The sequence below is a fragment of the Aquila chrysaetos genome, chromosome 9, assembly GCF_900496995.4.
Source record: "Aquila chrysaetos chrysaetos chromosome 9, bAquChr1.4, whole genome shotgun sequence".
Lineage (NCBI taxonomy): Eukaryota > Metazoa > Chordata > Aves > Accipitriformes > Accipitridae > Aquila > Aquila chrysaetos.
The window spans coordinates 2,843,119-2,853,728 of record NC_044012.1 but is presented as its reverse complement, the minus strand read 5'-3'; the positions used below and the strand labels follow the sequence as shown (position 1 = coordinate 2,853,728).

General features: G+C 49.1%; 1 protein-coding gene across 1 annotated transcript; it reads left to right on the top strand.

The window, feature by feature from the left end:
- The first annotated feature begins 612 nt into the window (after positions 1–612).
- MAP1LC3B (microtubule associated protein 1 light chain 3 beta) lies at positions 613–10,343 on the top strand. Its single transcript, XM_030023960.1, has 4 exons — positions 613–765; positions 3,663–3,718; positions 6,190–6,296; positions 8,403–10,343. Exons 1-4 carry the CDS (start codon positions 726–728, stop codon positions 8,575–8,577), a joined length of 378 nt encoding a protein of 125 aa, XP_029879820.1. The 5' UTR covers positions 613–725; the 3' UTR covers positions 8,578–10,343.
- The last annotated feature ends 267 nt before the right edge of the window (positions 10,344–10,610 follow it).

The following is a 10,610-nucleotide window of genomic DNA, read 5'->3' as shown; positions in this document are numbered from 1 at the left end:
TGATGCTGGCTGGACACTCTGAGGCAGCCACGGCTGTCTTTTGCTGAGGGGTGACGCTGGCTGGGCACTCTGAGGCGGCCATGGCTGTCTTTTGCTGAGGGGTGACGCTGGCAGGGCACTCTGAGGCGGCCATGGCTGTCTTTTGCTGAGGGGTGACGCTGGCAGGGCACTCTGAGGCGGCCATGGCTGTCTTTTGCTGAGGGGCGACGCTGGCTGGGCACTCTGAGGCGGCCATGGCTGTCTTTTGCTGAGGGGTGACACTGGCAGGGCACTCTGAGGCGGCCATGGCTGTCTTTTGCTGAGGGGCGACGCTGGCAGGGCACTCTGATGCGGCCATGGCTGTCTTTTGCTGAGGGGTGACACTGGCAGGGCACTCTGATGCGGCCATGGCTGTCTTTTGCTGAGGGGTGACACTGGCAGGGCACTCTGAGGCGGCCATGGCTGTCTTTTGCTGAGGGGTGACACTGGCAGGGCGCTCTGAGGCGCCCAAGGCCGTGTACCCCGCAGGACCAGCGGCGGGGAGGCGGCGGCCCGTTCCCCCCCGCCCCGCCGCCACACTCAAGATGTCGGCGTCGCCGCGGCGGCGCCCGCCCCACCGTGACGCGCGGCGTCAGCTGACGGCGGAGTCGCCGGTGGCGGCGGCGGGGGGCGGGCGCCGGCACTCGGAGTTGTCCGCCGCCGCCGCGCAGAGCTGCCGCCGGGCCTGAGGCCGAGCCGCCGCCGCCATGCCCTCGGAGAAGAGCTTCAAGCAGCGCCGCACCTTCGGTGAGTTCCCCGCGAAGGGACGCGGCGGGGCAGAGTCGCTGACACCGTCCGCCGGCTTCCCCGGCCCCTTCCGGGCCTCGTCGCTCGGGCGGGCGGGCTGCAGGGGCGGCTGGCGGGGCAGGCCGGCGGCGGCGGCTGCCCTCGCTGCGGGGCGGAATCGGCGAGGCGGGGAGGGGGCAGATCTCGTTAAGAGCCCTTCAAATCCCAACACCGGCGCCGGTTCCCGCTGACAGCGGGGGGGGGGCGGTCCGCGGCCGGAGCGGGCCCGGCCGCCCTGCCCCGGTCACCGGCGTCGCTGTGCCGCTCCGCCGAGGGCTGCGCCGCTGTCCCCGGCTGCTGGGGGGGAAGGGGAGTCGCCGCCTGCTCGGGGCTGAAATGGAAACAAACCCCGACCCGGCCTCCGCTCCCCTGCGCGGCCGCGGGGCTTGTTCTGCCCCGGCAGGGCGGACGAGCCTCTCTGCCGTGGGGCGAGAAGCTGGAAGTTTTGGGGCAGGGGTCTTTTTTGGGTGTTCGGGGGGGATGGTGAGGGAGGTGCGGAGGTGGGTAGCAGTCGCTGCCCCCGGGGCGAGCTCCGCGCTGCGTTGGGAGAGGGGTTTGGGGTAGGGAGATCGCCTCTCCGCATCATCCATTATCGACTGCAAAATTCCCAGGAGCCTGGAAACATCACTTTGCATTGTGTGCCAGGAGCTGGGCCTGCCCTTCCCTCCCCGACGTGTCTGCTCAGGGTCCGGCTTCATCCGCGCTATTGACAGGAGAATTAAGCTCCACTTGCAGTTTGGTGCTTGGCGTGGTATGAGGAATTCTCTACCCGGGGAGCTGCGAGTGGACTGGGATGTATGCCTCCTATCCCCATTTAGTTATTGAAAACTAGCAAGGCATCGAAAAGAGCTGTGTAATGATGGCTGGGCAAATGAGATTAGTCTCTTTCTAGAAGGAAGAGCCTCGATAGAGCGGTGCCAACACTTCTTTCTGTGCTTAGGATGGGACCAAAGCAATCAAAGAGCTCAGTATCTGTTCATGTGTGTCAGTGAGGTAGGCTGAAATGCTCCGAGGGTAACAAGAACTGGCAGCGTAACCTATTTCTGCGTGAACTATAAAATCCCGTACGTAAAATGGAATTGGTGGAAGTAATTGATCCAGATTTTCTTTTCCTTCTGCCTTTGGGTTAAAGTCAAGCTGCTTATGAGAGCTTTCTGGTGCGCCCACCCTTGCCTTTGCTGTTCTGTTAAACGTAAGCTGTTCCCCTCATTGAAGCGGAGAGAGTTTTGATCTAACAAAGTCTGCGTTTAAGCTGCCCCTTTTCTTGGAGTCTTCCAAAACTGTTGTTGACCCCATCGCCTGTCAGCAGCCTCTATTGCAGGTATTAAGTTCAGCTAGGATGGCAGCCAAGCAGTTGCCACTGCAACTAATGTCGTCAGAGAACAGTGTTTATCTGTGGCTGACTGAAGCCTGATTTTGAACACGCCATATACAATAATCCTAATGATTTGTCCAGTTTATGTTTTTTCTACTCCAGGGAGTTCTGCTGAATTACATTGCCGTGAAAAAACCTGTTTCAGTTGAAAAGTTAGTCAAACCTCTTTGCGCTTGCTAGGTTGAAGGTTGATCTCATGTACTCCCCATATCTCTTTGTGTTTCTGGTTAATCTTAAAAAGTATTTTAATTAGCTAGTAATCTCTGCCCTTGAAGTGTTAATGCTGGTCTGTAAGAGCAAGGCTTGGGCTGTGAGATGTGAAGCAGGATGGCTTTCAGGTTCTCGATCTTGCAGTCAGGTGAAGGCTTTGCATACTCCTTGCCTTAGTTCTGCTTGATTCACCTCCAGCTTAAAACCATGATTCACGTGAGTTGCATTTCCTTACTGGGCTCGTAAAAAGGCGCAGAGATGTATTTCATGCACACAAACTTAATATGGACTAATGGAGAGCTGACTGATGTTATTGCTGAGTGACGGGACAGGTAGTGTGTCCTGTGCATTAGCATACCAGCAACAAGTTAGGCTGACTAGTGCTGATCTAAGCTCTTCTTCTCCCGTGAGCAGCACCTCTCCCTAGGTAGGTGTCTGTTAAAGCTGTGATGCAACACTAAATCTTCTGAGAGGTGTTTATAAGATGGAGATGGCCTGGAAAGCCCCGACCCGCTCAAAAGAACTGGAGAGGTTAAAACTGAGTTCACTGAATCTGAAAGTAGGCAGGGTATAAGCAGATACAACTGCCTCTAAAAGCAACTGCGCCTGTTTACTTTGGCTCAGACGTGTACTTTAGCCTGGTTTATAATATCTGTGCTATTAATATTTATGTCTGAGGAGAGGTGAACTTCATCCTGAAAACTGGCACAGAGAGCAGTGAAATGTCTGGGTACACAAGAACCTACCAACAGCTTCTGCAACAATGGGTGCGGCATAATCAAAATAGAAAACTGTAATTTGGTAATACTAGAATGCACAGCGTAAGCTGATGCTGCCAGGCTGCAGCTAGTCTTAGCTCTCAAGTAATTGTTGACAACTTCCTTTTCTGGGATCTCGCAGGAATAGTACAGGATATTTAGTCATTAACTTGGGTGGTGTAATTTGATGCCATAAATTTATGAGATTAAATGTCTGTTTTAGTGGGCAGAAAATGAGGTGTGGGGGGGGGAGGAAGCTATCTCCTTTAACATTTTCTAGGAGTCCCAGGCAGCGTGCATGCAGTACTTGTCACTTTGGGTTAAAGAGCAAAGGATCATCTGTCAAAGGAGAGGTTTTAATTGTGACAGTGCTGTCCCATTTGAAAACTGCGTTGCCTGAATTTGCTTTTGTGGCTTTTAGTACCACGCACTCCCTCTCTTCAGTGGTGGAGAAATAAAGTAATAACAGCATTAAGCGTAGATGTTTGACCCGACTTTTTTTTAATCTCTTGCAGAGCAAAGAGTGGAAGATGTACGACTGATTCGAGATCAACATCCAACTAAAATACCAGTAAGTCTGGTTCTTTCCATTTTTCACTTCAATTTCCAGTCTCATGTTCTTTTTAGTAGTTAGAAACCTGTAAAAGAGCTGTCCTGGTGAGACCAAATTAAAATTTGGCTGTTCAGGGTCGTTAAGCCTAGATTTCAGAACGATTCTTAAACTAGTAACTGGCAGCCGGTGTGGTGGAGCAAGGTGCTAGCTGGGGACTGGAGGAAATGGGGTTTCCTGTGTACTGAAGTTGCATGTTGCAACTTCAAAGAAAACCATGCCCCGGCTGAGCTCTGAGATTCTCCTGAGTGTTCAGCTCTTCTCATCCATCTCAGTGTTTTTCCTCTCCAAAAGAAGAGTCTGCAGAGGCGAACCAAGAAGAATACACAGTAATGTAGAGGCAGATACGGCTTTCATCACCAATCTGTGCTGAGAAAGACAGAAACGCTTGCCTTCTGGGAAACGGGCCTTTGCTTAAGGTCTCCAGGTCTTTGCTTGGCTGTCAAACCCTTCCACCTCACCTCAAAGAGGAGATCACCCCTCACCTTGTCACTCTTCTTTAGCTGGTCAGCTCCAAATGCTTCCTGAATTTTTATTTTCTTTCATTTATGGCATCCTCAAGTTTACAAATGCAAAGCAAAGCATCCTAGGAAGCAAAAGGCAGGAATCGTGATGTATTGCTGATGAGTTCTTCACAACTGGTGGGCTTTTGCATGATGGCTGTCGCTGCAGTAAGCAATAAATGCAACTGTCCTTATGGCCATTTGGTGGAGCAGGGAAGGTCTCAGGACATCTTGCGGGGCAGAAGAGAGAACTTAATCGGACACCTCAGCCTTTGGTTCTCAGTGATGAGAGCTGATGAACCCTGTGAGTGGAAATTCTTCTGTGAACAAACTGCTTGCAAACCGTCTGCAGTTCCAGTGCAAGTTCATTAACAGAAGCAGTTGTTGCCTCCATGTCAAATAGAAACCAAAAGGTTTTCAGCTTTCCTTTAGCTTTAAACTACATCGTCTCAAAGCTGCTGCTGCTGGGCATGGGAACAAGTAATATTTTACAGCAGAGATTTTCTGACTTTTCTGGAATGTGCAGTTTTCCCAAAAGGCCCTTTCCTAACAAATCTGTTTCCTGAAAGAAGATTGCTTTTTCACCCACCTTTCACAGATCACTTAGCCGTAATCCCCAAGCTCTGTGACCACAGATTGAGAGCCATTGATTTATAGCAAAGCTCTCATTTTAAGTCAGCCCATGGACATAATACTAGCAAAAATTCAGAGGTACCTAAGTAACTTGCTGAAAATGCAGTGATTCAAACTCCCAAATATGGCAGAGGAGGAGCTGGAGGCTTGCTGTTGTTGCCTGTCCATGTCCTAGCTTGAGTCACTGCCTTGTTATTATCATTAGCAGTTCTGGATGAGATAAGATGGCAATGTCACGCTAGATGGTAAATCCCTGCTGTGCTGTCAACATCCTTCATTTTGTTGTTGAAAATATTATCTATTGGTTATGGTCTACCTTTTTAAAAATAGAGCTGTCTTTTTTCCAGAATGAGCCAGCATTTATTTAAACTGGTGTAAGGAAGTCTTTCTCTGGTATAATTAAATTGGCTCAGTATCTCTTCACCTGTGCAACTTTTGAATATCAACACAGCCAGGCCCCGTGAGCATGGAAATGATCCAAGTGAATGGTGTCACGTAGCTACCGTTGATTTAAAAACAACAAAACCCACATGGCTGTGGAAACGGGAGTGCACGAATTCTGAGATCATTTCTTAAAAGCAGGAACTACATACAGTTGCTGGGCAGGATGCTTCTTAAATTGGAAAATCTGCAATTTCCTCGTGAATTAAGTAGTTACTACATAACAGTCTTGGCAGAATTACTGGTTCCTAAGCATGCTGTCTTGAGATTAAGGAGGAGGAAATTCTCTCCTTTGAGGCTTTATACCCTTCAAAAGTAGCTTTCTCTCATGCATTAGAGTAAGCATGGAAGGTGGATTGAATAGCGTACTAATCTGGAGGTGTAGTTCTTAGAAAGGGATGGCCTGAAACAGGAGAAATTCTAGTGAAAACTGTGAGTTTGCAGACTTCTGTAGCAGCCCAAGCCTCTAGTCAGCCACTGTAATGTGTTAGAGGGAAGTGTGCTTTATCTTTTCTACGGTTTCCTTGTTGCTGGGTAATTCAGTGCTAGATTAAATGATTCCAGCAAATGAACTGTTCTAAAACCGCACTGAAGCTGTGGATGTGTGCTGTTAAATCCCTGTTTGTTACCCCTTAGTGCAGTGACTCTTGCAAACAGAACAAGAGAAGCACGTGAAGATAATTATAATTGTTCCTTTTCAGATTCGAGATACTGCATTCACAAATGAAAAGAAATGGAGTTTAGCATAAATGCCGGTACTTTGCTGTGTTCAAAATGGAGGGGTGAGGTGAAGGCACCAGACACCGTTTCTGCCTTTCATATCTTCTGCTCCTTTCTTTTTGTGTTTCTTCTTAGGTGATCATTGAAAGGTACAAGGGAGAGAAGCAGCTTCCAGTTTTGGATAAGACCAAGTTCCTGGTGCCAGATCATGTCAACATGAGCGAGCTAATCAAAATTATCAGGTAGTATGCTGTGATTTCAGTGTAAGCTGCATCAACCTAAGGCTATGATTCTTTGTTAATTCCCCACCTGGTATATGCATTTGGGAGCTCTTTAGATGGAAAATTCATCTAATGAGCGCTTGGTATCATCACTAGGACAAATTCATGAGAAGGTGCTTTTCCTTTGGCTTTGCCGGAAAAAAACTCTGAAAAGAGCTGAGCTGTTAGTCTGCTTTCAAGAGAAATAACTGGTTCCCAGAGATGTAGGAGGAAGTCTGGGGCTGCAACTCCCTGTCTAATATGGGTGCTTCTGGCCCAGGACTCCAGCACTTCCTGCTTGGCTATTTTAGGATGCCTTCTTGGTGTTCCGCCTGGGAGTCCCTCTCCAGAATGCCTGCCTCTTCCCACCCACTGGAGGGGGAGTTTTGGCTCATAGCCAGAGCTCTGAGCTGTTGCTTAGGGTTGATGTTGGCATACTTTGATTCTGAGATGAGGTTTCCCTCAATGACAGTGTTGAGGCCTGAAAAACACATGTTCAGACCAGTGTCTTTTTGTCCCAGCTGTTTGCACAGACTGTGGCTTGAGTACTGCCCCGCTCTGGTGCTTGAGCTTTGCTTAAAAGGCAAAGGGGAAATAGCCATGGAGTGGAAGTTGTGTGGTCTAAAATTGTGGTCAGAAGTTCTGCTAGAAGTGCATTTCTCCTGGCTTAGAAGGAATATTTGATTAGTAAGAGTTCTCAAGCAGTAAACTTGGAAGTTAGCAGCAAACCAGATTTTGCTTTTTGTTGGTCATGGTGTACAGGGAGCTAGTTCATGGAGGCCACAAACTGTAAAAACTGAGAGTTGTCTCACATGTCCAAACAATTCCCTGCCTCAGAGGCTTGTACAAAAACTGTCTATTGTAAGCAAATCCCAGCTCTTACATGAGTAAGAAAATGAGATAGGGTTTTGGAAGCAGGAGCCAGATTGTTCAAGTCTTCCAGAATTTCTCATGAACATTAAAGGCCCTGGGCAAAAAGGTTAACAGCAAGCTGAAGGATTTTCCCAACCTTTTTTCTTTGGCTTCATTGCTAATAGGTGACTTGGTACCAGCTGGACTTGGTCCTCAGCCAGCCCCTCTTGTGCATAGCAAAGCCTGTCCTTCCCAACCCTCAGACAGCCGCTGCCTTCTCTCAGCCTGCTGTCTCTGGAGTGATTAGAGCTTGGTTTTGGAAGGGTCCCTTTCCAGGGCTGTGGCTGGGAGGCTAAATAAATCCTTGTTTCCAGCTGCTGCTGCCCCTCAGCAGCGAGCGGATGCAGCAGGAAGCTCTTCTGATCTGTTGTTGTTTTCCTTCTTTCTTTGGTTGCACCTCCACGTATCTGAGTTCCTCTTGCTTACTTGGTTTAGGAAGTAGTAAGAGAGCTCCTCTCTGCAAACCTGCTTTCCAGTAGGCAGTTTGGCAGAAATACCTATTTGCCCCCAGCCGGAATGAATGATCCAAGGGAAACCCCTAAGTTAGATGTTCACTGTGCTACGCAGCCTGTGAAGTCTGTTGCTCTCTGCCCTTCCCACAATGCTGCTTCTGGGAGGGAGGAGAAGAGGGGGCAAAATGCTCCAAAGGTTAAACGCAGGCTGTTGCAGAGCTGCTGGCAAAGCGAGTTTAAAAGGTCCAGGGCCTTCGCATGGCAGCTGTGCCCGTCCTCCCTCCCTGTCTTCACACGGATCTCTCAAGGTCAGGCTGAGTTTACATTTCCAGTGAGATGCTGTTGAGCTGAGCTGCAAGGCAGAGGTCCCGCAGGCCTTGCGTGTTTGCTGGTTGTACAGGGATCATGCTGGCAAGGAGTACCTCTTCCTTTTCGCTTCAGTTTAATGCCCTTCTGGAGCGTAGCTTTTCCAGTGAAATAAGGGCTTCTGTCAGTGGATATATCTGACTGGACTTAGTAGATGGATTTAATACAGCTTTGAGGTGGGAAGCAAATGCCTTCTCCGGTGGCAGGGCTGCTTTGGGTGGGGACATCTTCCTGTCGTCAGCGCTGGAGGACTTTGTTTTGCCGTCTGTCCTAAAGCCTTTGTTAATGTGAGTGGAAATGCATAGTCATCACTGTCAAACTCCTTCCCCCCTCCGCTCCCCCAACCTCCCCCCAACAGGCGACGCCTGCAGCTGAACTCCAACCAGGCGTTCTTCCTCCTGGTGAACGGACACAGCATGGTGAGCGTTTCCACACCCATATCCGAGGTGTACGAGAGCGAGAAGGACGAGGATGGGTTCCTGTACATGGTGTACGCCTCTCAGGAGACTTTCGGAGTGCAATCTTCTGTCTAAGACACGCAAGCGGCTTCTAGCCTAGGATTTTGGTTTACCCTTGGCCATCACCCCCACTCTTCCCCACACGCACCCCAGGGAAAGAAACGGATGTCACCTACGCTCTCAGTACCTTAGCATAGGCTTGCTTTAGCAGGTGTCTCATCTTACCTTGCCTTGTTTGTGACTATTAAACAGTACAGACGAGCACCTCCAGCTTTGAAACCTGCTGTAATATTCCACACAGGCACATTTACATTTCTGGACTTTATGAATGGAACCCAATTGTGCATGTGACAATTGCAAATAAAGGGACATTCGATTGACTTTTAACAAGCAAACAGGCACCAGGGAGGAGCTGAAGTGTTTCCTGTGACAGTTTTCTGGAAAATCTCCCTATGATTCCTTAAAGCTTTTTTTTTTTTTTTTAAAAATGGGAAGGCTTCTGATGAGAGCAAATACGTTTTAATGTTTCAAAGCAGAGCTTTGTCTCCTGCAGCTCGATCAGACTCGTGTCAGTGCTGCAGTGAGTCAAGGCAAGTGCTTGGGGTGAGCTGGGGGAGTACAACTCTTTTTGTCTCCGTTTTCTGTGGCACCGCAAACTTAGGCATGGTGCCAGTTTCTGAAATACTCATACCAAACACCACAGCTTTATTGTAGTTTTAGGAAGTGTTTAACTGTAAAATACACACCTGGACAGGTAACATTGAAATAAACTCCAGTCTGTTATGAATTTCCAATCCCTCTGTGTTCAGTGAAACACTGTTCTTCATACGAGCTCTCTTCCAAAAGCTCACCCCCCTCTAGCCCTGAGGTTTGCAATTCCCTTGCCCGGGCAGAGTGTCTGCTGGGAAAAGGTAGTCGAGGGACCCGCTGCCAGCACACGGGGCTGTCAGGATGCGTGCAGCCGGCCGCAGAGCGGGCTGGTGCGATCCGAGACGCGAGCGGCGCCCGTATCGCTCGCGTTCTCGGGAGCGCTGCCTGGCCTCGCCGTCTCCATCTGCTCGGCAGGGCGGGTGCGTTCCAGCCCTCCGATGTGAGCGGGCAAACGGCTTTGCTGTACACACCTCCGTACTGAACATTGGACTCGGGACATGCCACTGGAATTACCAACCCACACTGCCTAACCAGTCTGTCACTTGTTTTGCACGTTACCACCGAGGGGGAGGTCAGGGAGAAGCGCTTTTAAAAGCAGCTCATGTCCGGGAGTTGCTGTCGAGAGTTGACGAACAAATGATTTTTTTTCCATCACTGAAGTCTCCTGCCATTTGCACGGGGTTTGGAAGATCTTGGTGTTACTACTGTCCTGAGCAGGGAGGCAGCCTGTGCAGAGGAAAGGTATCTCGTAGGACCCATGTTTTTCCTCTAGAGTCGTTGTCAAGTGAAGCGTAGCAGGATGAGATTACTCTTGTATATTACGTGTCTGTGAACTAACTACATCTGTTACTGGAAGCTAACTTACTATAATGGGGGAAAAAGAAGCAATACTACTGCGTCTTGGCACTCTAGCTCAGTAAGGTGTACAATTTGTACCTATCTACACCTCTTTGCATGCATCTCGTTCACGCTTACTTCAGATTTTTTTATTGTTCTTTGTGTTTTTACTCCAATGTAAACTTTTAAATGCAGCTTGTTCTATGTTTAGTTTTGTTCGTGTAAGAAATTGTTTAACTCATAACTGACAACCATACTTGTAATTACGACGTGATTGACTGATATTCCTGTACAAATGTTGCTTTTTTAAAATTAATACAGTGCTGATATGGATGGATTACATCCCAACTTAATTATGGCTTGCGTGGTTATTTCTAGACAGCTTTCGTAAATCGAATCTCCGCAGGGAAGGGCACAGAGGTCTGTTCCACCTGCTTCAGGGCGCACAAGGTAGTGAACTAGGTCCTGCTGACAACGACTAGACACTTGTACTGAACCCTCTGGTACTGATTCTCATTAAGAATTGGCAGAGGGAGCTGCCGCCCTCCAGCAGGAGGAATTTCGGGTGCCATTGCCCTGTAGAACAGTTCTGCTCTCTAGACGGGTGTGGACCAGGGTGT

Coding starts and splice junctions, on each gene's coding strand:
- MAP1LC3B (XM_030023960.1), top strand. CDS start 726: ATGCCCTCGGAGAAGAGCTTCAAGCAGCGCCGCACCTTCG. Junction 766..3,662: donor CAAGCAGCGCCGCACCTTCG/GTGAGTTCCCCG, acceptor AATCTCTTGCAG/AGCAAAGAGTGGAAGATGTA. Junction 3,719..6,189: donor AACATCCAACTAAAATACCA/GTAAGTCTGGTT, acceptor GTTTCTTCTTAG/GTGATCATTGAAAGGTACAA.